Genomic DNA, 27084 nt, shown 5'->3' with positions numbered 1-27084 from the left:
ACCTAACCTTTTTTTATTGGGCACCACAACGCCAGCTACAACGCAGTGTTCCTTCCGCACACACCCGACTGTTTTCAACATGATCCAGCTTCTCTTTTCCCACTCGTCGTTGGTTGGTTGAGAATGTGCTTTGGACTGAATCTCCCTCCTTTTTTTGTATTGACAGCATCCCTTCCCTCCCCACCACCGTCTGCCTCTAGACTACCCCCCCAGCCCCCCCCCCCCCTCCTCTTGTGCTGTTGTCCATCCGGCCATCTTCTGTGTGCCTTTTTATTTTTTTTATCATTACGTTTTTTGCAATCATTCTGTCATGCGGGGTGGACTGTCCCCTCTCAACCGCAATGCTAAGATGAAGTCTTGGGGTTGATGAAAGGTAACTCTTGCACATTCACCGCAAGCCGAGTCAAAAAGGTAAATCACATCACTCCCCTCCCCTACCCTCTGTTGTTTGCGTGTTCACGTGTGATGTGTGTGTGTGTGTGCGTTCGTTCGTTCGTGTGTGTCGTGTGCGCGCGTGTGTGTGTGTGTGTGTGCGCGCGTGTGCGGGTGGGCGGGGCTGTTACATGTCTCCCCCAATCACAGAATGAGGGCGGGAAGCTGCATCATTTGCATAGTCATCCGTTAAGACCATCGCCTGGATCATGCTGGATGCCAAGGCTGCTGCTGCTGCTGCTGCTGCTGCCGCTGCTGCTGTTGTTGTAAAAACATGACTCGTGACATCTCCCATAGCGAGATCACAGTCGTTTTCTGCTACTTTAAAACCCGTGGGGACTCGAGGGCTAAAAAAACCAAACCAACAACCACTAAAAATACAACAGACTTCACTTAAATTGGTTGTTGAGAGGATTCGGTTGGGTGGAAGCGGAAGGTTAATCCCGGCTAATGGACACCAGTTTCTTTTTGCGATGATGCTGTACATTAGCTGGGAGTAGCTTTGGGCGGTTGTTCTGATTGTTGTGAGCGACTCAGCCGGTGCCCCCACCCCTCCCACGGAGGCCAGGACTCACTGGGCCTCCTGTGTTGTCGCTCTCTCTCTGTGTCCTCCGCTTTCCCCCCCCACCTCTCGGCAGACGGCGGTGCCGCCAACTTTGGCCTCAACTTCCTCACCTTCATCATCCTCTTCAACAACCTGATTCCCATCAGCCTCTTGGTCACGCTGGAGGTCATTAAGTTCATCCAGGCCTTCTTCATCAACTGGGTGAGCGAGACGGCGTCGGAACGATGATTCACGTGGATGTTTTTGGTTCTGTTTGAGTTAGTCTCACCGCTCGTGTTGAAATCAAGCAGTTGAAATTGAAATCTTTGACCGTGACCGGGATTTATGTAGTCATGCATGTTTAGCTAGTTAGGCTAGAGGTAAATTGTAAGTTCTAGCTACTACTTCCGGCATTCTCAGGAATTGCAGTAAGGCATTACAATCTAAATGGAGCCCGTCAATTCACAGAAAATTCATATGAATGTTGTTTGGTTTGCTGCTGGTTCCAGGACACTGACATGCTGTACGAGCCGACCAACACACCTGCCATGGCTCGCACCTCCAATCTCAACGAGGAGCTAGGCCAGGTAATCCACCCCGTTCATACCCATCCTCATACCCATCGGTGGACATTGAAGTCTAGTGGATAGTTTATTGATGAGTGTACAAAATACATTACGATACAAAACCTGAACTTGGTTGTAAAATGTCCAATGTGAGGTAGACATTTATAACCTTTAGATCACAGTTGATCTAAAGGTTATTTTAGTAATTTGGCAGAGATGTACGTTTTTGAAACAGGACTAAGAATTCATTCATTTTAATGAGTTATATCGTTATCACCAATTGACACATGCTATGCGGATTCTATTTCCTGGTAAGAAATTGTATGTAATTAACGTTTGGGGTCGAGTTAATCATACAGCACACCGTTCCTGCCCTGTGGGACGCCACACAGCATGAACCCCCCTCTCTATGATTGGCACAGAGACATGGCTCACTGTCACTCTCAGTCACGTCTCATCCCCCTCTCTGCTCTCTCTCCTTCCCCTCTCCTTCTCCTTCCTCTCCTCCTCCCCCCTCTCTCTCTCCACTCACCCCCTCCTTCCCTCTTCCTCTCTCCTCCCCCCTCTCTGCTCTCTCTCCTCCCCCGTCGTCTCTCTCATCCTCCTCCTCCCCCCTCCCTGCTCTTTCTCCTCCCCCCTCTCTTCTCTCTCTCCTCCCCCCTCTCTTCTCTCCTCTCTCCACCCCTGTTGTCTCTCTCATTCTCCTCCTCCCCCCTCTCCTCTCTCCCCTCCCCACCCAGGTGAAATACATCTTCTCGGACAAAACGGGCACCCTGACCTGCAACGTGATGCAGTTCAAGAAGTGCTCCATCGCCGGCGTGACCTACGGGTGAGTCTTCATCCACCCACACCCGTCCACCACCCTAACCTAAACGAACCCACCTAACCTCCGCCCTCCCACCGATTGTTTACAGCCCCGCGCAGGCGTCTCTCCATGCGGTCTCATTCTTAAGGCCTCTCCTCCTCTCGCCTTCATTAAATGCCCCGTGTGCACGGGTGTACATCTGCCCGCGCCTGTCCCTCCTGCCCCCCCTGCCCCCCCCCCCAACTGCCTTCTCATTAGCAGCCACATCAGCGCTCCTCTCCACGCAGACTATAAATAAAGAAAGCAGGCAGACGTTGGCTAAGGAGGGGGAGGGGGGGGGGGGGGGGGCGGGGGGGGTTCTCTCGGCAGTAGTTTGGCTGTCGGCGTGAATTTTTTTTTCTCTTTAGTAATTTATTTTTCTGTGCTCTCGCCTGCGGTCCGAGATCAGCACAGAGATGAGACAAGCAGTGTAAAAGTTCAACTGGAATGCTGAACGCCATGACGTGTACTATTTATACACACACCTTCTGTGGTGCCTAGGGAGCCTGTCCACCACTGTAAGATCCGCGTGACGTCACTCGACTCCTTCTGCGTCCACGCCTTCAGGCGAGGTGACGTCACCCCTCATCGCTCTACTATTTTAGGGCTCGATGCCACGGCCGGGAACATCACGTTTGTTCAGAGAGAGAGAGAGAGAGAGAGAGAGAGACTAGTGTGACAGCACGTGATTAATCCCATTAGGTTTCAATTAAAAACGTGATTGACGAAGCGCAGGCTGAAGGACATGTGAGTGGGCTTTATCTAGAGTGCTCCCCATTTGCTTTATCTCTCATTATTCCCCCCCATCCAGGGAGTAGACGACTTGTCGTTGTCGAGCGCCTTGTCAACAGTGTACGATCTGGGTTTGAGTTGAGTGCTGAGTGCGTCCGCAGGCCATCCGGGATATAGCTTTCTTTATCTCCTGCTGTGACGGCTTTACAATCATCGAGTCAGTTTTAGTTTTCAAATGTTGCTTCTGATTGAGCTCCAGGTCTGGGAGGGTGGGGCAGGAGTCGGTCCCTCTCAGGTTTTCAACAGCTATAGCTCAGGGACTCTATCCGAAGCTTCTTATAAATATGGAGGAGGGTTTAATTCAATGGATAGGGGAAGGGCTGATGATGACGATGAGTGTCCTCGCCTCTCAGATCTGTGTTCTTAAGACGAAGGTCACTGCAGTGAAACCCATCCCATGCTCATAAATATTAATTATTCACCAACAGACTGCTCGAAACCGACTTCCAATATGGGATTGATCATGTTGGTAATTTATCCAGATATACCTTTTTATCCTGATAAACATATAGTATATTTTTTGTACCCTTTGTTGCAAAAAGTGCAGTTCACTATTTCTGAAATGCTATTGAATGCATCACAGTATTTGGTCCAGAGAAGTTTAGACTGGAGAACCAATGCAATTAACGGGGGAAACTGAGGTGGTCTGAGTCTAAATGACTGAGAAACCACACCCTAACCCACACAGACAACATTCCTGCATGCAGATATTGTATAACACTTTATTTATTGTTGCCTTTTATTAAGAACTTGATCATTGTTATTGAATCCAAACCCATGGGGGTTTAGATATTTGTTGAATTCCACACATGGGTGCAACTTATTTTTGAGGATGTATTTTTTAAAGAGCCACAAAATTCTTGAATCAAACAGCACCATTTCTGGTGAGGTAAAATTGATTGCAATTTTCGATTGGTCAAGTAGCTGTCAATCAGAGATGGTGAGTCACAAACTGCCATCAGTCTAACTGAACTGCAGTAACAGCATCTCTGGTCACTTTGAGAATATTATTGCAATATTTCATTGGATTGCAATAAAGATGCGTATATTAATCTTGTTAGAGTGGCTTTGCCTCAGACCTTTTTATTTTTGGTTGATATATGAGTGTTGTATGCAAAGTACAACTTTGGGCGGGATATATATTTCATGTATTCCTATCATCACATTATGACTGCTTGAAACGGTTTGAATCAATGCAGTTCAGTGAAGTACCCTGAATGCTTAGTCATTGAAAAGTTGGCGGAAAATTGTGTTACTCTTGTTTTATTTCTAAGATTTTGCTTGGTCATGAGCACTCTATTTGACTGATTTTTAAGCATGACAAGACTGAGCAAATGTGACCACATCTACAGACACACACACACACACACACACACACACACACACACACACACACACACACACACACACACACACACACACACACACACACACACACACACACACACACACACACACACACACACACACACACACACACACACACACACACACAGCGGTTATGGATTTGTGGCAAGTGCCCAAGGTATTTCTGGTGGCTGTGATGGTGACCTTAGAGATGGGGTTGAGTGTTTCTCTGATGTTCGGTTTAGCGCATCCTCCGAGCTTCCCTCAATGCCCTTGCTTTTGCCTCTACTTCCCCTTTACCATCTACCATCTCCTTTAAAAACATCCTACACTTTATATTCCTCAGAAGACAACGTATAAGATGTTCAAGTCGTATCTTATGCTGACGTGAACCATGTCTTGTCGCTATGACCATCCACGGCATCTTCTGGTGATCCTGGATGACGGCTCGCATGGGTTCCCGTGGTTATCTTCCTGGAAAAACAACTCTATCGTCATATTTCCTACAGGGTTTCTTTCAAACATCAATCTTTTTTTTTGGTAATTATTATTTTGCCTGCAATACGGTACACTTCCCCGCGAGAAGCTGGAAATGACTCAGACAAAATGTCAAAATATTAGTATTTTGTTTCCATGGTTTTTATATCCGTCCTGATAACGTGCAGCTCTCCCACTCACTTACCCCTGAAATGACAACCTGTTAAATGTTCCTCTTCGACCAATCAAACGAGGTGTTTGTGCATTCTCTTCCCACCTCTGCTCCTACAGTCACAACCCAGAGGCAGAGGAGGGTAGTTTTGCAGAGGAAGACCGGTAAGCCGACTTGTTGGGTGTGATAAGCCTGGTAGTTTGTGTTCCTTCCCCCTTGCTTATGTGACGTAAAGAGGGCTGCTTTGCATTGTGGGAAATTTGTGGCCTTGAAAAATGAAAAGGTATTTATTGGTGTTGTTTTCTTAACCGTGTGTTCAGTGCTCTGGCGTGTGTTGAATGTGACTGCTGCTTGTCCTTCTCTTTCTGCTCATATCCCAATTAGAACCACACACACATCTGTGCTCCCATCTCGTTTAGATCTCGGGAGGATTCCCCTGGTAATGTGTGCATTTTGCACTTGGAGTTGCTCTGTTATATTTTCATGCACATTACACTTGATTTTCATCTATTGCTCAATGGTGCAACACTGGGGTGTTTCACTGCGACGAGAATAGGGGAAATGTCAGCACATCCATTTTCACACACTTGAACCCATCCACCCACACACACACGCTCACACTCTCACACTCTCAAACTCTCACACGCAAACACACTCACACACTCACGCACACGCACACACTTCTATCGTGCTGCTTTAATCTTGTAATCTATAGATCGCAGCATGGGTGCTCCTCATCCATTCTGCATGGGGGAGTAGAGCTGTTTGCTAATGCCCACACTAGGAAGGATGGGTTGGCTGTTTCACAGGGAGAGCCTTGTGGGAGGATGGATTGCTGCCTTACTAACAACGAAAATAAATCTGTTTTTGCTGCTTTGCTTTCTTTAAACATTTAAATGGATTCAAGCATGGGAGGTCTACGGAGGCAAAATGTATGATGTGTCAAACTGTACGGCCATGAAACTGTATGAGCCTCCACTGTGTATCGTGGTAGGATGATCTGTGACCTGTGTGGGTGACATAAACCTTGAGTTAATATTCAGAAATTCAACGGGCAGTGTAAGCCTCCCTTCTCTCTCCGACACCTTGAGGTGTTGTCAGCCATTTTGGCCCGTGTTGCAGTAGCAGTCCGCAACAATACACCGAGAGAGTGTCACAGGACCGTAGCGTAGTAGGGGAACGCACAGCCATCAACTGGTGAACAGCCAATAGCCCTTGTTTCCATGGTGACGAGAACATTTTGTGCCAGCAAATGATCAATAACTGACTTGCCTTCTCCCTACTGCCAGCCCTTGAGCCCAAGAAACCTCATCAAAGCCGTAGACGGGTCTTACTGCATTACTCCAAACAGCCTGCACCTCTCCCTGGGCCTGTGGCTCATAGCTGCTCGTTGACTATACAGGGGTCAGAAAGGACACATAATCAATCGGATGGGATTCTGTCCGATTGGTCGTTTTGTATGGTGTTTGTAAGCTAGAGAAGGGTATACGTTCTGTTCTGTTACGATTTCAGGTAGCCCGGATAGTCAGGACAGCTAGGGTCGGATCCGATTAATCAAACCTAAACCTGTCCAGAAACGGACACAACGACGCTGCGATCACAAACGATCAGACAATATCCTGAAGCTGTTTTTACAGACGCTCTTCTCTACGCATAGACTCTTAGCGGTCGATGGGAGATAAGACCACCGCTTACTTTGCACCGGGGCACGTTCCCACCCCCCCCCCCCCATGAGTGTGATTGATACGTGGCGCCACCTGAACGCTGTGTTATGACACGCCCGTAGCCTCGTGCGTATCCTCTCTATTAGAGAGCTTCCTGCCCTTCCCTAAATTGAACTATACGGGCATTAAGGAGCCTCAACGGAACAGGTCCGGTCGGCGGGAGAGCGGTCCGAATGAGAATTTAATTAGCTCCGGGAAAAAAATAGCCCAGAGGAGGCGTCGTCCTCCTCCACCTGATATACATTACCGCTCCTCTCTTTATCGTGCCATCGATCGATAAACACGGGAAGGGGGCAGTGGTGGTAGAGTGTCCGCAGGCTATTTTTAGTCCGTATCACTGACCACGAGGCGAGAGAGACATGCGCTGGAGACAATGTATCCCAGGCAGATGGATGACTGAGATTATTGTTTTTAGCTGTGTTATCTGGCAGATGTTGCATCTTGTTCTCCCCCCATCCCCGCATGACACGGTCGCTGCATTTTGATGAACTGATCCTGCCTCCGGGTTGTTTTGAAGTGTATCGTCACGTACCATCATGTACATGACATTTGTGTTGTTTTTTTAGGGTTTCGCTCACTGCGATGACTATTCTCAACTGACATAGTTGTCTTCATATTATTGATTAGCTTATTTTGTTCTGTGTCGCTTCCTTTCTTGAAGAGCCAGGATGCGTCGTAGAAGACATGTTTGTGATCACCAGCTTCTGCTGGCATCTGCTGTTGTGCAGTGCAGTCATCCTCACCACTTTCCTTCCCTCTGATATTTTCCACTGGCAAACCAAAAGCTCAGGCAACCGGCGCACCACTTGTGTAAGATCAGACGCACCGCCCTTAAGAATCCATCAACCTTTGAGCTGAAACATAGGGGGGTCCGCAGCAAAGTGCAGTGGCACATAAACGCATACTATGCTTGTGATGCTTCTCTGCAGCCATGGCTGTTAAACCAGCCGTTGTGAATGCCGGTCGTGTTTGTGTGGTATTGTGGCTGCACATAAGCGAAGTCTACTCTGTGTTACTGGTTCAGGAGATGGAGGAGACTCCACCATTAGGCTTTCAGGTTGTTTTATTTCTTGCTGATGTTTTACCAGAATCAAAGTACAGCCACCCATGGCTTTGTTGGAAAACCACTAAGCATTTGATTCTACCTCAGTGTAGCCATCAGTTATGTTTTTCCTTGACTAAGGTTAACCTTGATGAGTTTCTGGTTTAAATAAAACATGCTCCAAATGTTTCTGTGTAACCTTTTTAACAACCACTTTCCCCCTGCCCAACATGGGAGCTGTTTGAGGACGTACCGTTGTCTGGCATGTTGTGTAGTGGTCTGTTTGTTTGTTTGTGATTGTGTTCTAAACCTCCCCCCCCATCCCCTCTCACTGGGCATGCCGGTTCTGACTCTGCTGTCTCTCTCTCTCTCTCCTTCCCAGGCACAGCACGCAATCGTCAGAGGAGGCTGAGTTTAATGACCCGAGCTTACTGGAAAACCTCCAGAGTAATCACGTAAGTAACTCCGGGGCGTCCCAGTCTTCCGCCCCCCCCCCACTGGGACGGCGGAGAGGGGTGGGTGGGGGGGGGGGGGGTGGGTGTGTGTGTGTGTGGGGGGGGGGGGGGAGGGAATCTGTTAATGCCACGCCATTTTCCTGATTTGCTGGGTTTTTCCAGGGTGCATGTTTTTGGTCTATAAATACATTAAAGAGATGATTAAAAAAAGAACAACACACAGACCAAAGAAAAACAATCGGCAGTGTTCCAGTCAGCACTCTGGACCGATGTTCAGAAGCTGTTCCACACTCTGGTGGCTTGCTGCTCTCTTCAGTACTTCAGGATGTCTTTTGTGGACGGGCGCCACTGACGGGAAAGTTAGCATCACGCCATCGCCAGTGTTAACGGCTAGATTTGAATTTCCCCAGGGGTGTGAGGAATGTCTTCTTTAGAGCTGGTGTAAACAACTAGCTAGTTAGCCCAGGCTGGCAGGATGTCAAACCGGCGCTTTGTTTAGTTGTTACCCAAATCCCTCTGAATTCTAGAGCAAACCCATTTGCTTTCTTCGATGTTTGTTCTAGCTACATCTGTTTCTTGTTTTGTTTTCAAAGACGGAGCAACACATTGTGGTGGCTCCCTTGTGTAATTTTTTTGTGTCGGGGTGACTGCTACTGCTTAGTTGGTACGATCTTTGATGTTGAGTTCGAGGTCAAATAGGACTGACTTGAATTTTTGGGAGAAATACATTCTTGCCAATCATTTTTTTTTTAACGCAATGCTTGTTTGTACGCTCCTCCACGACTGCTGTTGGCGCATTTGTCGAGGTGTTGGTTTTTTTAACACTTCTAGAAATGTCACCAACACTTCTCGAAATGCAGAAACGACACTGCAAGTGTGTCAGTAATAAATAGTGCGTGGTCACGGCCCATTTCCTCATCTCAATATTTTTGCTTTCTGACAGGTTGCTATATCCTGTTTAATCGTTGAGCAGACACTTTAATCCAAAAACTTGCAGATCATTAGTGTTTTGATAGCTCATTTTGGTCGTGATTCATGAGCAGGAAGGGATTGTACGCCTTGCTCAGTGACGTCTACAGGTAGACTGTGGACTGTAGAACATGCTGGCTAGGAGATGAAGAAACGTAACCACACTACACTACTTAAATGCATAAATGCATTTGTTCGCTCTTCAACCACTTCGCTCATGACCATTTGAATATCTTTAAGGTGTGATTTTTTTTTTTTTTTCAAAGATGCCTCAACTCCTGAGGGTGAAACTACTGTCAATGAGATTAAAATATATTTGAAAAAAATCACATAACATGGGTCTTTGAAGTCATACATTGTCCCTATAGGTTTAAAATATCATGCATGTCCTTGTAAACACAGTGCTTGTTCACATGTGGAGTTCACATGTGCAATACCAATTATTCCTCCACTTGCGCAGTGGTTGCTGGTAGCGTGTTTACTCTCAAAATGGCTGCTGTCATGGCCTCAGCCCGGGACACTTAGTCAGCCCCACCTACGGGGACATAGAGGATCAGCCTGCTGATTGATGAGGCAGATGTACCAGCCGTGAATGTTTATCTTTACATTATCGGACATGCAAATAATTGAGAAATTAGCAGCAGTGTTTGTTGAGTGTGTGTTTGTTGAGTCCAGGGTGTCACGAATACGAATACCAAGACAAATTCCTAATATGTGTAAATGTATTTGGCAATAAACCTATTCTGATTCTGATTCTCAGAACACTAATCCTAAAACGTATCTTCCACCACAAATTACCTAGGATGCACCGTTCAACCCATTCCAAAAATGCAAACGACCTACAGACAGAATTTGCCGTGTCAAATTCAAAAGGAATCATCGACCAAGTTAATATGAAAGCATATGACAACACCCTCAGGGAAACCGGTGTGTTGACGGTGAATCTTTTGGATGGTAACCTACCGATACATGTTTATCGTTTCTTTATAAAACGGGTAAATTAGTGAGAAACCACCTGCATTGTTTGTGGTGTGTGCGTGTTGCGTGCCACGCCTCATTACATACGACAGCGGTACCCCTGGGTTAGGGACGTGTTATGATCGCTGTTTGCCGTGTTTATTACAGCAACGACACATTAGCGAGATAGCTTCGGATCAGCGTTTGTCTCCCCGGCCTTTCTTAATTATTACGTTGTAATCGTTTGTTTTGCTCTGGTCTCTGTGAGGAGTCCTAATGATGATGTGTTGAACGGCGCGCGGTGGCGTCGGTATTCTGCCCACACTCGCTACGTGTCTGAGCTGTCAGTGTTTATTTCCCCCTTTTAAAAATAAAACGCATTTTTAGTTCAGTGTCTTTTTTTCGACGCGTGAACGCCAACACTTGACCCCCTTGTTTATCGCGAGTGTCGAGTGAACGTGAGAAGGTTTCACTCAAAGAGTTGAGTGAAATCCCCCCCCTTGTTGGCCACCATCTCTGCTTTGCCTGCAGCGTGTTTCAGTGTGGAGGCTAATAGAGTGGCGAGGTCAGAGAGGGGGAGTACTCTGTTGATGAGGAGTTTACAGTTTGTAAATAGACCAAAAACCCCTCTTGTGTCGCGTTTTCGGCCCAGTCGCTGCTACCAGCGGATGGCTGCGAAAGGTCTGTTCCCTTATGTTGATCACCGCCTTAATCCTTCACTGCATGGGTCGTTGTTTAGACAATCCCACCAAAAAGTACTGATCCCAGAATGTATCCTCCACCATAAATTACCCAGAATGATCGACATACTTCCAGCCTTGTCAAATTTAAAATGAATCATTGACGAAATTGGCGTGAAAACAAATGACAAATTACTTAGGAAACGGTTGACGGTGTGTTCTGTGTGTTCAAAGTGAAACGGAGCAGTGTTTGCATGTCCCTTTTGGTCTCTGTGTCTTAATTTCATAAAGATTCTAGCCTCTCTGGCCCGGTTTCCTCTTCTACCGCCGCGGTCGCGTCCAGAGCTGTGAATGTCTGTCACCGTGGCGCTGACACTCATTACCCAGAAGTCTCGGTCGGGGGTCAAAGCCGCTGGCGGCGTGCTAACCGGCACCCCTGATACTGCTGCTGAAGCCTAGGTCCATGTCTACATGGCCTGTTCTATTTACACACACACACACATGCACACACAGATGAGCACACACAATCACACACATGCACACGCACCGTAATGCCTAGTCCAGAGGCTGAAAGACCTGCTATAGCATGATCCAGGTCAGTAATAGGCTGTGTTCTTCCATTCAGAGAAAGGCCTCTCCGAGTCTCTCTCACATTGTTTATGGAGTCTGCTGGCAGGGGCCAATATTGAAACAGCGACCAAGGCACACACAGCACACAGCCATGAAAGCCTAGTTTTCTACATGCACACAAAGCGTGGCTTCCCTCAGAAATGCATAAAGGGTTCGGTTGTTTGAGGAGCTATTGTGTGGAAGGACTGGGGCTTGCGCCATCTTTTGACTCCTAGACCGTCAAGGCTTTGTGCAGGTTGTTTGTTGATGTAGCAGAACCAAATGGCTTCATTAGGGCCCGGGACCCAGATACAGGAAACACGGACAGGCAAGCTCACACTCGCACACCCACACATCCATAGAATCACGCAGCCAAATTCACGTAATGTCTTATCATTATCTAGACTTAAGCCTTGCGATTACAATCTTCACGTGTGATTATCCACTTGTCAATCATAACCCAGAGTTAATATTTACATTGACATTTACATTGAGGGCATTTAACAGATGCTTTTATCCAAAGCGACTTACAATAAGTACATTTGTAATAAGAAATTGAAACAATATATCACTGTCGGTACAGTAAGGATGTTCACAGAACCAAGTGCCAAACACTAACTATCGCTAGGTTAACCCATTCTCCGTATACAACAAGATAGCTAGGATTAGATGCTACATAACTAAGTAATGTGACTAAATACGACACACAATAAGTGCGTACACATTAAGCAATATAAACCCCAGACTGAGCCTGGCTGACGTCACGATGTACACCAGTGTCCCCCAGAGTCCTAGTCAGCTCTTTTACATCCACCACGAGAGGCTGGGCGATGACGCGTCTCGCTGCCAGCCCGCCCGTCACCGCCACTTAGCGTCCCCCAGAGGCCCGGGGGGGAGACCCCTGGCCCCGGTGGAGGTCACTCGCTGCAGGTCGGGGGGCCAAGTAACCCTCGGCCGTCAGAGCTGAGCCCCAGCAGATGCCAGCCGGTTGACCGCGTGTCGTCATGCTGGTCGTCACGGTGTTCGTCACGCTCGTCGTCACAATATATCGGCTAGGAATGGATTATCGTTTTTTTTGTTTTTCTCACCGCGTTGTTTTTCAACTTCTTTGTTTTTCATGTGATTTATTTATTCATTCTTTATTTTGCTTTGTGCAGAATGTTTTTTTTATTCTGCTGTTTACCATTCAGTCGTTCAATTTTGTGTAGATATTGCTTGCTTTTTATTGTCTTTGTTAATTCATTTACTATTGACGCGAGCGTTGCCATATTTGATTCACCAGACTAAAGGTGTACCTGATGAAGTGAATTGTATGTCTGCTTTAGGATCGTATTGAGACCAGCCCTATTGTACAGTAGCTCTGCCTCCACTGGCTTCAGGCCAGCCACTCAGTGGCTCTTTCTGCTATTCTTTTGGCAAAACCTGCTCGGAATAAGGCCAAGCTAGTTTGTTTCTTGTCCTGGCTGGCACACGGCTAATCGATGATCTCGTATATAGCAAAGTTTTCTGTACTTCTGTGAAAACACAAACTATATATGGCATCGCCATTCTTCAGCTGGAATGCTCGATCACTGTAAATAACATCATATTTAGGCTAAAACAGCCCAGTTTGTTCCCACGTTGCTTTGTCCTACTTCCAAATGCTTAAAATAAATATTGATTGTGAGAGAAACTCTGTAACTGTACTGCGCATAATGTCTTCATCCATTTTGTTGAATTTATTTGTGATTCCAAAGACAAACCCGGTCAAACTTTCTCTCTCTCCTTCTCTTTCTCCCCTCGTGTGAAGCCTACAGCAGGCGTGATCCTGGACTTCATGACCATGATGGCTGTATGCCACACAGCCGTACCGGAGCACACCGATGGATCCATCTCCTACCAGGCCGCTTCTCCCGGTACACTCCTCTGCATCCCTCCTCCTCCTCCTCCTCCTCCTCCTCCTCCTCCTCCTCCTCCTCCTCCTCCTCCTCCTCCTCCGTCTGTCTCTTTATCCTTCTCTTGTCCTCCTCCACTTTCTTTTTCTTCTCCTTCTCCTCCTTTTCTTTCTCCTCCTCCTCCTCCTCCTCCTCCTCCTCCTCCTCCTCCTCCTCCACTTTGTCTTTCTCTTTATCCTTCTCTTGTCCTCCTCCACTTTCTTTTTCTTCTCCTTCTCCTCCTTTTCTTTCTCCTCCTCCTCCTCCTCCTCCTCCTCAGACCAGACCAGGCATCTTAGAGTGAGGGAAATAATTGATGAAAACAAGCCTGGTCACTTCCTCCACCCTTCACCGGTGGAGAGTAGTCCGGGTGTAAACGTTTCAACCCTCAAACCCAAATGTCTCAAGTTAAAATGTAAAAGTTGAAAGTTAGTCTCTGGTCTCTATGGTTTGTCTCTATTTTTGCTGCGTATACTTTCAAGAGACTCCATTAGGACTTTGAAACAACATCAAACTGATGAACTGGATAACACCAAAAAAAGGAAATGTTCCTGGTTTGCAAGCAAGCTGTCCAGCCTTTATCCCTTTCATAACAGACCGGTGCAGTTTATCAGATGATGTTTAATACTTTGAGGTGAGATCCCATTTCCCTTAGAATTGTAATTTCCTATTGTCCTTATGCAAAGAACAACTGGCGATTGTAATCTGTTAAAAAAAATATGACATTCAGTTGCTAAATATTACTCATGGAAATTAGAATTAACATTAAGGATGGAGGCGAGAGAGAGCTTTAGGAAAATCAAATTTCCTGTGGTGAAAAATCTCCTAAGCATAGCAGAAAGAGTGGCACAGCGCCCCCTTTGGACACAATTATTACTGCAAGAAGGCTTTGGCCAGTGGGAAACAGTCAGCAATGATGCTTTTGCTTCCAGTGTGTATTTGTATCATACGGGAAGTAACGCAAAACATCAATGGAAAACATAACATTGGATAACGTATAAATCGGACTGCACAAAGCAACACTATTTAAAAAACTGCTATACACAATCAAATGTAATGCAAAGGCCAATGAAGAAAAACCAAGAATAAATACCCAGGTACCACCTGCAGTACCCACGCACACCACTAGTTGTCCGCGTAGGTACAGGGAGAAAAAAGGTGCTATGGGTTATCTATTTGAATACGTGGTTCCTACCATAACCATATTGAGTAGTGAATACGGACGCAGGTCATTCAGAAGCAGCTAGGGGTTATCATAGGTTGAATCGTGCTGAAGGTGGACTCTCAGCGAGGCTGCAGTCATCAGGGATCACACACAGAAGAACCTCCTGGGAGTTGAGCTCCCTAGCCACTAACACTGTTGGCGACAATACACCCAGCACCCCTCCATCAATGTTTGATAGAAAACAAAAAGGCAGCTCCGTCTTTTTTCTACCGTCACAGAGAACAGTAAGGGCTCGAGTCTTGAGGGGAGTTACTCTGTAGAGAGGTGCTGGAACCATTTACCGGGAGCAGTCGCTCTGTGGTCCGACACCCTCATCGTGTCCAGTGGGCCAGTAAACGACGGAACACAGTCTGGCAAAATCAAAAAGTGTCCTGCGCCTTTACCTGCTGTTTGAGACGTGTCCCCTGACGTGTTGAATGTGTCTCTCTTTCTCCCCGTTTCTGTCCCGGTTTCTCCCCCAGACGAGGGAGCCCTTGTGAGGGCCGCACGCAACCTGGGCTTCGTTTTCACAGGCCGGACCCCCGACACGGTCATCCTGGACTCGGTGAGACTGGAATTTAACGGGGGGGGGGGGGGGGGGGGGTCAGGTGGTTCCATCCCAATGCTGACTCTAAGCGTGTCATCTCGTTGTAAGACCCCGTTGGTCTACCAAATTACATGTGTTTAAAGGGGACATCTTATACCACCAGGTGTGAGTTTGATTAGCCTTACAAGCCGTTTTGAAAATCGGCCCCATATGACGTCACTAGTGGGCGTGTCCACCTAGATCTGTGCTGGGTAGATCAGTCTACCAGCCTAACCAGTGGACTGAAGTAAACGTTGCTCATCTATGCAGAACATATCTAGGTTGACACGCCCACTAGTGATGTCATATGGGGCAGATTTTTTAAACGGCTTGTAAGGCTAATCGCACTCACACCTGGTGGTATAATATGTCCCCTCTAAAGATGAATGTGTTTCTATCAGGGGAAGTGATGTCGGTCTGATGATGAAATGGCCAATAATAGGAGTCTTTGTGCATTGGCTGCGGCCTGCGAGTCTAAAGGGCAACCGTGTTGAAACTAAGGCGGCCTGTCATGGCCTGTGGAAAACCTCCCACATCGCAAATTGTATTGTTCGGAAATGTTCTGTTTGGCTAAATGTCAGGAGGAACGTCTATTGCTCTCTCGCTGTTGCTATTTCACAGCATTAGCGTTTAATCGGATTGAACAATCAAGGGCATTGTGTAAAGTCACATGCTCGTGGTCTTATCCAGGTTTCATCCGGATCTAATAAAACACACTGCCTCCGGGCGATGCAATAAGGTAAATACCCCAAAAACACTGCCCTGCAAACGGCAGCCCCGTTAGCGGATGTGACGGAAAAGAGAAAGCTACCTTGAAATCCCATGATTAAATTATGACGTTCTTGGGCTGTGTGTGTCTTCTGAAGGCTCTAAGGTCAGCCCGGTGTCTTGTGCTTTTTAATTGCCTAACAGGGTGACTGCACCTCAGGGTAATAAGGTAAAGGCCGGAAGACCAGAAGCGTTTGCTTATTATAGCTGGCGAAGCGGGCGCTCTGTCTCAGAGGCTCGGGTCAGCTGTGTTAACCTTCCTATTAGGTTCTCGCATCGCGCAGCGCAACGTCTCCTTAATCAGCTGATCGCCTGCACTGAGCAGTCCTCTCCAATTAAGAGAATTAATTCAATTTACAATTAAGAGAATTAATTCACCTGCTTTACCGTGTTTCCTTCTTTCTCTTCATACGTTGCCAGTTGTGTTGACTGATTGAAAGACAGAACAACCCTAACCGATTTTAACTGTTAAAGTTTAAACTGAAGCCTGATTGGCTAAGGTGTGTGTGTGTGTGTGTGTGTGTGTGTGTGTGTGTGTGTGTGTGTGTGTGTGTGTGTGTGTGTGTGTCTCTCTCTACTTTACGAGCTCTTTAAGACTGCCCTTTTCTAATCTTGGAACGATGTGTCATGTGTTTTCAGATCGGGAAGGAGGAGAAGTATGAACTGCTGCATGTGCTGGAGTTCACAAGGTATTCACCTTATTAATAGGTCACATCTGTGAGGTACTGGCCTCGTACCATCTGGTCTGCTTGTTCGTGCAATCATGGACAATTCTATGAAGATTCTATGATGCATATGATGATGATGACGATAGAAGCTGTTATTATACTTTTAAAAAAAAAAGTAAAAATATATAGGAAATATATGTTTATAGTATATTGTTTTGCGACATCTGTTCATACACTATGCTCCAATACAAGTTAAAGGAGAAACAGCACAGTTGTGTTTGAGGCGTTATGTCTTACATTTTGCCTGCTCGAGGTGATAATTAGCTTAGCTTTAGTGGTGGTAACACCTTTGGTATTTGCTCTCTCTCACCCACCCCCCTCCCTTCTCTTTCTGTATCACTGTATCACTCTCCTTTTCTCTGTTTCTAACCATCTGTGTCTCTCTCTGTTTCTTTGTTCTCTCTCTCTCTCTCTCTCTCTCTCTCTCTCTCTCTCTCTCTCTCTCTCTCTCTCTCTCTCTCTCTCTCTCTCTCTCTCTCTCTCTCTCTCTCTCTCTCTCTCTCTCCTCTCCCCCCCATCCTCAGCACGAGGAAGAGGATGTCGGTCATCATACGCACCCCATCCGGAAAGATCCGCCTCTACTGCAAAGGAGCCGTGAGTGCCTGTCTCTCTCCATGGCAACGCATGACAGACCTTCGCCCCTCGTTGGAAACGCTCTGCCTCGTCCCTCCCGCCCCTCCCATCAGCAGTAGACAAATCAAAAAGACCAGCGTTTTTGAAATAGCCGTTTTTCTGACTGGAAACATATTTAAGGAATCACGCAGCACAACATATCGTTCGAGAGCCCCGTTAAGATCGGTGTCAATGACGTCACTATTTAAAACATACAGTCTCTCCCACTGCGCCAAATGGAGGGGCGCAGTCTGATCCAGTCGGATCACACCTTTATTCAAGGCGAAACGAAAAAGACAGCCATCCGTCATCAGTCTTAATCAGGGCTTCTATGCTGAACCTGATAGCACTGTTCTGTGAGACCAAGTGGTTCGTTCAATCATTCATTCATTTGTTGATTCATATTTGTCCTGTGGTGTGAGTGGCCAACGTTGGTGTGTTGTCTCTTCAGGACACTGTGGTCTACGACCGCCTCGCCGACAGCTCCAGGTACAAAGAGATCACACTGAAGCACCTGGAAACGTTCGCCACCGAGGGTGAGTGGGGAAACGGTGCCCCCTGTAGGCGAACAATAAGAGCTACATACGGTTGTTTCTTTTTTTTTTTATACATCTCATTAGTATGCATCCCATTAGTATGCATCCCATGTATCAGTTAACTCCCAGGAACCTAGTATAGAGCAATCCCTCATCGACAGAATTTGAGTTTTAAGGCTAGGTCTAGGTGGTTTGCTGTATTTGTCATTGTTTTGTTTGTTCTTAAATTTACAAATGATGCAAATCAAAATTAAGGACAACATAAAGGAGAACCTTGAAGAAGTGCTGTTATGAAGCCCAGCTCCTAGAGAAACCGCATCAGATAATGTAGGCACATAAACTGTGGCTGTTTTCACATCTGGGGTAATACTGCCCTCTTGTGTTAGTCTTGTACAATGACTTAGTCGGATGTGGCCGATGTGGGACTAAATGTGCTATGCAACAGTATATGTGAAATGTTTGATTTATTTTGAATTTAGTAGCCATCTTGTGTTTTTTTTCCAGTGCTTTTGCTATTGGGTAATTGTTTGGGTTGCTTTTAAATAGGATGATCTTTACATTCAAATTGTAATGCTTTTGCTCTAGAGTTGTATGCAATAACATCTTCAGTAATGATGAGTTATGATCATCTCTACCAAGAACATCTTATCTGCCAAATTGCAGACTTTAGTTTTAACACATACTTGACAGCGTTGTGATGTGTTGCACTTGAGTACCACTCATAATTAAATAAACCCTATTAGGCACCGTGGTCAGATTCCTAAAGCCATTCTGCACTTTTCATTTCCTCCATTCATTATCTTGACCTGCTCAAGCCGCCATTTTTGTAGTTTTCCTAGCCGCTCCAATGTTTCCCCGATAGCTCTGATCGTCGATGTCACCTCTGTCGTTGCAGGGCTGCGCACTCTGTGCTTTGCTGTGGCGGAGGTCAGCGAGTCGACCTACCAGCAGTGGCTGGAGATCCACCAGAGGGCCTCCACCTCGCTGCAGAACCGCTCCCTCAAGATGGAGGAGACGTACGAGCTCATAGAGAAGGTGGGCGTCACCTCACCCCGTGCCCACTGTAGACACAGTCACAGACAGGTAGACCGATGGATAGGTAATAGACCAATGGAGGGGGTGATTAGATCAAACGAGTAGATGGATGAAGAGAGAGAGATAAATATAGATCGAGTACGGATATAAAAATGGGGATTGATTATCCAACACGGCCATTTTAGATCGCTTAGCAGCGCTATTTCTGCTGGATTACAACATCATTATACTGTATAATACTAGGTTCATAGCTTTAGACATTACAACAACACTGGGAAACATATGTTATCGTAGAAGCCTCCAAGAAACACAGGCTTTAAACGCAAACAACTCTAATTGTTCTGCTCCGTCAAAGACTTCCATGACAGCGGGCTGGGACCTTCTCCCCAACAACAACCTCTCCGCTCCTCTTACCTCTCCTCTGGTCCACCGACCAGCGCTCTGGGTCCTCGGTCCTTCGTGGCATGTGGCCTGTTTCCCTTCTGTCGCGAGCCTCCCTCCTAATCCCATGTTTACCTTTCAGCAGAGCCTTCCGTTTTGAATAACCCCAGTCAACATGGCCGCTCGCATCAAACGGGCTCCCCTCGCTGGAAGCCCCAGTCAGGACCTCCGGGTCGTTAGTGGCCGTCACGTCAACCTAAACACGCTTAGAAGTGTGTGTGTGCGTGTGTGTGTGTGTGTGTCTGCGTGCGTGCGTGCGTGCGTGCGTTGGTGCGTGTGTGTTTATGTTGGTGTGTATGTCGCACCGTGTGCCACCGTGCTATTTGGTTTGATCGTGTCTGCGTATGTACGTGGGTTTACATGTCGTGTGTGTGTTTGTATATGTATGTGTTTGTGTGCGTGTACATGTGTGCATGCGTTGATGTGCACGCACACGCGCACACTGTAAGTGTGCATGTTACTGTGTTTGTGTGTGTGCTGCGTGTGTGCGTCGGTGTTCCCAGCTAGCACAGGGCAGGAAGTACAATCGCTTCCCTGTGAGCGTCGCCTGATGTGGACGCGCTGGTCAAACATGTGCGGCCAGCATCGTAAATCAGGGCCCCTGGCGAGGCTCCTAGTGGCCCCTCAAGGCTTCCACCGACACAAATGGACGCCATCAATCATAAAGTTCACGTAAAAGCTCTCCGGGGGAAGTGGTGGTGGTGGTGGAGGGGGCAGGGGAGACGCTGGTCGGTGTGTAACACATTACCGCACTAACTTTCGAGAGAGGTTTATGATTCCCAAACTAAAAGTTTCAAACGTCCAAACTTTGGATATGGGAACGTGATTTTGCAGACACTAAAGAGCCCGGCGGGGGGGGGGGGGGGTGGGTGTGGGGGTGTGTGTGTGTGTGTGTGTGTGTGTGTGTGTGTGTGTGTGTGTGTGTGTGTGTGTGTGTGTGTGTGTGTGTGTGTGTGTGTGTGTGTGTGTGTGTGTGTGTGTGTGTGTGTGTGTGTGTGTGTGTGTGGTATCAGTACCACAAGGTGGCGCACTAGATTCAAGTGTAAGTCTGATAAATTGAGTGTCACTGTTTAGTCCCGCTAACTAGATCCAGACGGAAAGATTATGTTGGCCAAAATTGCACAGAGGTGAATTTTATGATAAAAATGACGCACGTTGTTCACTCTTTTGACATTTTATGAAGGAAACTTTATTTTCTTCAAAAGTTACTGCATTTAAGGCATCCAATGCCTGAATGACAGGATTTGTGTACCAAGTTGATTCATGTACAGATATCCTACAATATTCCCTGTTTAAAAAGAATTAGCAAACCAATTGGTCAGCGAGATTATTATTATTTTTTTACTAGCGTTGCAAACGTGCATCATGCTACAGGCACCCTTACTTGATCGATACAATTATGAATTCAGCAAAAGCCTTTTAGGGACTAAAGATATCTAGTCCTAGGATCTTGATTATCTACACAGAATTCAATCTGTGTAATATGACTCTCTGTAGAGATCGTACGAATGCGTGCGTGCGTGCGTGTGTGCTTGTGTGTGTAAGCCAACCTTTGTGAGGTGGTGGGTTTGCTGTGTGTGTGTGTGCACCTGTATACGTGTATGTTTGAGGTCCCAAATGTACGCATGTGTGCCTGCTTTCATAGATATACGTGTGTGTGTGCGCGCGATTGTGCAGTCTCTTCTTAAAACTACATTGATCTCCCCCCTTCTGACCTCGCTCAAACCAAGCTAAAACCTAGCGTCTTTGCCGGGTGGAAAAACAAGCGCAGCTGATTGGATGTAAAGAACACCGCCCTGACTGAGTGACACAGTCCGGCCGGCCCCCGGCCCAATACTTCAGTGACACATGACGCTGTAAAGACCCCTCTGGAGGTTCCCCACCTTGCCCGGGTTGTTTACCTTACCTCTGCGTCCACAGAACCTGCTGCTGCTGGGGGCCACGGCCATAGAGGACAAGCTGCAGGACAAGGTGCCCGAGACCATCGAGACCCTCATCAAGGCCGACATCAAGATCTGGATCCTGACCGGGGACAAGCAGGAGACCGCCATCAATATCGGTAAGAGAATAGATGGAGGTGGATAGAGGTGGATGGAGGCGGTTGAGGGAATGAGTTAGTTGTTGACTTCCACGGAGCTTGTGTCACTCAATGTTCAACTCAATTCAAGAGGTTAAAAATGTAGAAAAGATCTAAAAGATCATATACTCATCATATACTTCTCGTTTACAAGTCATGAAAGAAATGAGTACTAAAAGGTTCAAACTTTGTTCAAACCAAATCCAATGTAGCAAAGCCACGCATATTTATCATCGTCTGCTTTGGTTTTGAGAAGTGGTTCACCTGGACAGGACCCTCAGAAAATCAAGCAGGGCCTTACATCAAATCCTAGGGGCCATTTCTCCCCAGAGGCGGGGGGAAAACACCTGACAAGGCAGCAGACCCTCCCTCTCCCCGTTAGACCCCTCCGACAGAAACATCCGTCTGAGAATGCGACGTGATGTACGAGCATACTGACTGACGTTGAGATTAAATAACACACCGTATGTGCACAAACACCCCCATACACACACACACACACACACACACACACACACACACACACACACACACACACACACACACACACACACACACACACACACACACACACACACACACACACACAGGTGTGTGTGCACCGGCACACACACAAGTGCACAGGCACACACATGCACCGGCTCACACACACACCGGCTCACACACGTACGCGTGCACACAGGGTCACACACAAGCACACACACGCACACAAGTACACACCCCTTACCTTTCTCTACATATTTAGCAGTTCTCTGGGATTGAGCCTAGGGTATCCCCCCCGGCGCCCATCCTCCCTAACCCTGCTCCCGCTCATAAAAAAAGGGAAAGCGCCCCGCAGAACTGCCAGTGACTGAGCGGCGGTGTGTCCAGCTCCCACTCCCTGTAAGGGCCGGCCTCTTAATACCCCTCAGATGTGGGCGAGTTAGCACAAACTGCAACAAGCGAGTTATCCCTGCGAGCGGACAACCTGTTAAAAGAGTGGCGGGTTAAAACATTAAATAAGGGAAGGACCTCCGTCGTGCGGCCAGCCACCACCTCGGCCCGCCTGAATCGGCTCTTTGTGCCCCCGCCGTGCCCAGATGTGGAGGAGGTCCTCCAGAGCCACACATACGCATACACACAAACACACACGCGTAAACACACACACACACACACACACACACACACACACACACACACACACACACACACACACACACACACACACACACACACACACACACACACACGAGCACGAACACACACACACACACACGCGCAGGAGGGGAAGTGGTGTTTTTTAATGCTTTTTTTTACAGGCCGTGCCGCTTTGACTGCGCTGCTGTGTGGAAGCTGTTGACTTAGCTTTTTCTTTTTTTTTTGACCCTTTGGCGTGTTGAAAGATCGAGACCGAGGTTCACGACTCACCTCTGGCCGCAGCAGGTCGGCCCAGTAACATGTGGTTGGTTCTACATTATCTCCGGCCCCCTGATCCCGCCGAGACAGCGGGCTGTCACACTAATGACGGGAGTGAAGACATAGGTCACCATTGCTAACCAAGTTCAGTCCTGCCAAAAACGACACTGGTTTTTAGTCTCGCTCAAATCCATTAGTCCTCGTCTATGACCCGGTTTTGTCAACTTGTCGACTCAAAGAATAACTTCACTTCTGAATGAGAAGTCGGAGCTTTGGGATGGCTATGTCATACTCTGTGAAAAACATCAAACGACACTGGCCAATCAGTGAGCTTGTTGATAACCTCCCACTGGTTAGAGATCTGGATAGTGAGGAGTTGGCACAGGCAGGGTGGATCTTGGCCCGGGGGCAAGATCACCATGGGGGGTGTTCTCTCCACCTCTTAACAGGGATAAATGCAGTCTGAACTGCCAACACTAATGCTACCCCCCTCCCCAGACGCCCCACCCCCACCCCCTTTGTACGTGTGCCCCCCCTTTACCTGCACCCCTATTCCCTGAACGGCTTCCCCTCCTTTTTGCCTGCCGTCCTGACCGGCCCGCAAACCCAACTCCTTGGCAGCCATTTAGAGCTCCAACTGTGCCTCTTAATTTGTATCATTAATGACCCCCCCCCTCCCCCAATAGAGAGCTACGGGAGGTTATTGTGTGACACTGTTGTGTGTCGCGCTTAAACATTCCCCAACCCCTCTAGGAGCTGCGTTTTAGTTCCGCCTGCCCCCCCCCCCCCCCCCCCCCCCCCAAGAATACGCTGTCTGGAATGAATCGATTCTCCGTTGGAGAATAAACAACGGCGATCGCAGGGAGGGGTGATGGAGCTCGAATTAAAAGAGCTGAGGTTCAACACTTCAAGCAGTGGGTTCATTCGTGAAGGCATTGACCCTTGGGCTAGCCGTGTTGAGATGGAGGGACATGTTTCCACGCGTGGAGAATATTCTTAGGGAAGTTTACTTGTTTGCGCTTAAGAAAACAATCTGGCCCGGTCCAGAGCTCTGGATCGTCTGGTGTTGACTCGGGAAGGCCCGGGCGTATTTCCTCTTACAGGACCTGCTCTGTGTGGGACGGGCCCCGCTGTGTGCCTGTCGCCGTGTGTGTTTTGCGTCCGTTGACGTGGTCTTGGATGACCTTCTCTGTGTGCGTTGCTCGCGCTGGGAATGGTGATTAGGGGCTTCTGTGTGCAGGCCTCTTTGCCCCCCTTAAACGCTGCGCAAATATTGTCTGATTGACAGAAAAACAACTTTAGAGGCGATCCAAAATAGAATAAAAACTAAAAATAGTCTTTACAAAGGAGCTGTGTTGATCGAGCCCTTGGAATTATTAATAATGACACCCGACTTCATCTCTACGCCTACGGTACATGAGTTGTGCTAAAAACTGCACATTTTGAGGTCCCGCCACAAAACACAAACCCAGTGAAAGGGGAAAGCTGTTCTGCCTCAGATTCAGGGAAAACTCTGATGTCCTGAAAGGCATTGGTGTCCACAGCATGAGCACAGCTGTCAGATAGCACCTGGACACACACCACAGACATGTACAGCTGACATTATCTGTAAAACACAAATGAGTCCCATAAATCCGTAAATCCTAAAACCTAACGTAAATAACGGCCAAAACATCCTGTTTTTGAACATGCAATATCTTCAAGGGATTCCTCTTATGATCTCTTGTGGTTGTGTTGTTCTTCCCCCACCCACGGGAGTCCCTAGCTGCCCCCCTGCCCGTGACCCGAGCACCCATCCCAGCCAGGGGTGACCTCCCCCCAGGGGGTCCAACAGAGCAGTAACGACCCTCTTGTAAATCTCGAGCTGTAAAACCGTGTCCCAAGAAACTTGTTCCATAAGTACCGGTAATTGAGGTTAACTGAAATGCTGTGTAACATGCTACTCCCAAGTGTTTCTTCTGGTTTACTCGTTACACAACGGCTTGTCTGGCTCGTTTCCATGGGAAGGTGATCTGATCTGCCTATATATCATGGTGATCTGTCCATTGACCAAATCACATTTATTTTCTTCCTTGTTTTGCAGGACATTCTTGCAGACTGCTGACCAAGAACATGGGCATGCTGGTGATCAACGAGGACAGTCTGGATGTAAGTTATTCATCATTTGATTTATTTCTCTTCAAGTACGTTTCTTGAAGTACCTTGATGTACCCTTCTCTAAACACCCTCAGTAAGCAATCAGTTCAGCATTGTCCAATGATTTTTTTGTATGAAATACAGGCTTAAATTAATGCTAGATTTGGATCCATATTAGATGTGTGATTTTATTCTTGGCTGTATCAATCTCATCCACGGTTTAGTCTTGTTTTTTTCAGTTCATAGGTCAACGTATCTCCGACCTGTCCATTTTGTTTACAAGTCACACCTTGTTAACTAGATGGTATCCCTCGTCTGAACAAACAATAGGCAGTAGGTTGACATAGCGCTAAACTAATCCAGGGTACATTACTATGCTCCTCATGCCTCTAAACTGCATTTTTAACCATCACTATTCCCTTGTTGTATACCGAGCATCTGTGGTGCTTGGTGAGGGAGGTTGATTGCATTATTTATTTTTTCTTTTGTCTTCTTTAATTTCTTCTTTTCAATTACACAATTCAAATCAATCGATTTATTATTGTCTTGGATGCCTCATTGGCGACTATGAGGGTCATTGTGAGGAATGAATGTGCAACTTAACTAAAACAGACTTCTTTAAACAAACCAAACCCAAACAGTTTTCACACCAAATATGGCTACGATACGGTGTATCTGTAAAACATTCTAAACATGAACTTGGAAAAAAGAACCCCCATAATACAGACTATTTCTAAACTTTCATCTTGGCCTTGGTGTTCAGATCTTACAGTTTTCCTACTTCTGGTCTTTCACAACGTCTCTCGATGACACAAAGTATTTCCTTGCGTGCATCTCAAAATATATCACGTTGCGTCCTCCTGTGGGGACGTTCACCAGAGAACGGCCCGTAGCTCTCCTTTTGTTAAGATTGAAGAAGACAACTGGACAGACGCGGCGAGAGGCCTCGGGAGAGCCATCACCGTCCCGACAGAAGAATCAGTTCTGCTCACGATCCGGACAGGGACACCTGCTGTCCTCCTGGAGCCGCTCATCCTCTGCTGTGGAGGGCCTTAGCCGTGGAGCTACGGCGCCTCTCGCTGGGAGGGAACCCCTCCAGCAGAGCAGGGGAACCTCCAGCCCCTCCTGTTTGGACCAGGATCAGGGGGGGAATAACCCAGAGTACATGGATGGAGGTGGAGGTGGAGGGGGTGGGGGTGGAGTGGTTCTGCGTGGAGTGGTTCGGGCTGATGGTGAAGAAAAGTCGGCGAAGGGCTGAGAAGGAGAGGGTGGCGACGCGGTGGAGAAGTCGAGCAGAGACGGGGACGCAGGGGCGGGGGTCCGATGACGGACGGCCTTCAGCCGGTCGTTAGGCATGATGAATGGAGTGGAGGGTGAAACGTGGGGGCCCGGGGCCTCGGTTCCAGCACGGGGGAGCCAGGGGGGCCCTTTGAAATGTCAGCTCCCATTCTCCTGCGGCTGCACAGACGCCCGTACCGAGACTGTTTGTTGCCGCGCAAACACAGGAACTCCTCTAGCGAGACTAAGCGGGGGTCCTCGATGAACAACAGAGGGCCCGCGCCTGCGGCCCCCCCCAGCCGTGGCGGTTGGGGTGCTCTCGTGTTGCTAAAAAAGCCGGCCCGGCCCGTAACGTAATCGGAGCGTGACCCCCGCTTCCCCCCCCCCCCCCCCCCGCCCCTGTCCCGACTGTGTGTTTAGAAATGCTTATCAAGGAAGGCTCGGCTTCTCGGTGATTTGAGCCCCGGTGGTGTCCCCCCGTCCCCCCCCCGACCCCCCCGCCCCCTGCCTCCCGGGTCCCCAGAGAGGAGCCCTGCTCCCCAAGGTGGTCTCAGGTCATTAGGCAAACTTTATTATCCAGACGGCCGCCCTTTGATAGTCACTGAAAGGGCTGCGTGTTTACAGAACATATGGCTGCAATAACTACTGTTATATCTAACTTTAGTCATACGTTTGGTGTTGTAAATATCCTAGGTATCATAAGTATACAGGCAGTCTGATGATAAGGTGGATATAGAGGTTTTGTTCCAGAATGGTCAACAGGAT

At 47.6% G+C, this 27084-nt stretch overlaps 1 protein-coding gene across 2 annotated transcripts in view; it reads left to right on the top strand.

Annotated features, from left to right (window-relative positions):
- Positions 1-27084, top strand: part of atp8a1 (ATPase phospholipid transporting 8A1) — an 89840-nt gene that overhangs the window by 35671 nt on the left and 27085 nt on the right. Inside the window, exons 12-24 of one of the 2 annotated variants that reach the window (XM_060062738.1) lie at positions 1071-1198; positions 1486-1563; positions 2283-2371; positions 5294-5338; positions 8323-8395; positions 13400-13505; positions 15210-15292; positions 16721-16770; positions 17334-17403; positions 17873-17957; positions 18853-18992; positions 21354-21492; positions 24989-25053. In XM_060062738.1, coding sequence (XP_059918721.1) covers positions 1071-1198; positions 1486-1563; positions 2283-2371; positions 5294-5338; positions 8323-8395; positions 13400-13505; positions 15210-15292; positions 16721-16770; positions 17334-17403; positions 17873-17957; positions 18853-18992; positions 21354-21492; positions 24989-25053 — 1151 coding nt within the window. The remainder of the gene's footprint in view (positions 1-1070; positions 1199-1485; positions 1564-2282; positions 2372-5293; positions 5339-8322; positions 8396-13399; positions 13506-15209; positions 15293-16720; positions 16771-17333; positions 17404-17872; positions 17958-18852; positions 18993-21353; positions 21493-24988; positions 25054-27084) is intronic. The other variant, XM_060062739.1, reaches the window with a different exon arrangement.

Source organism: Gadus macrocephalus, chromosome 10 (assembly GCF_031168955.1).
Source record: "Gadus macrocephalus chromosome 10, ASM3116895v1".
Classification (NCBI taxonomy): domain Eukaryota; kingdom Metazoa; phylum Chordata; class Actinopteri; order Gadiformes; family Gadidae; genus Gadus; species Gadus macrocephalus.
This window is presented reverse-complemented; position numbering and strand designations above follow the sequence as displayed.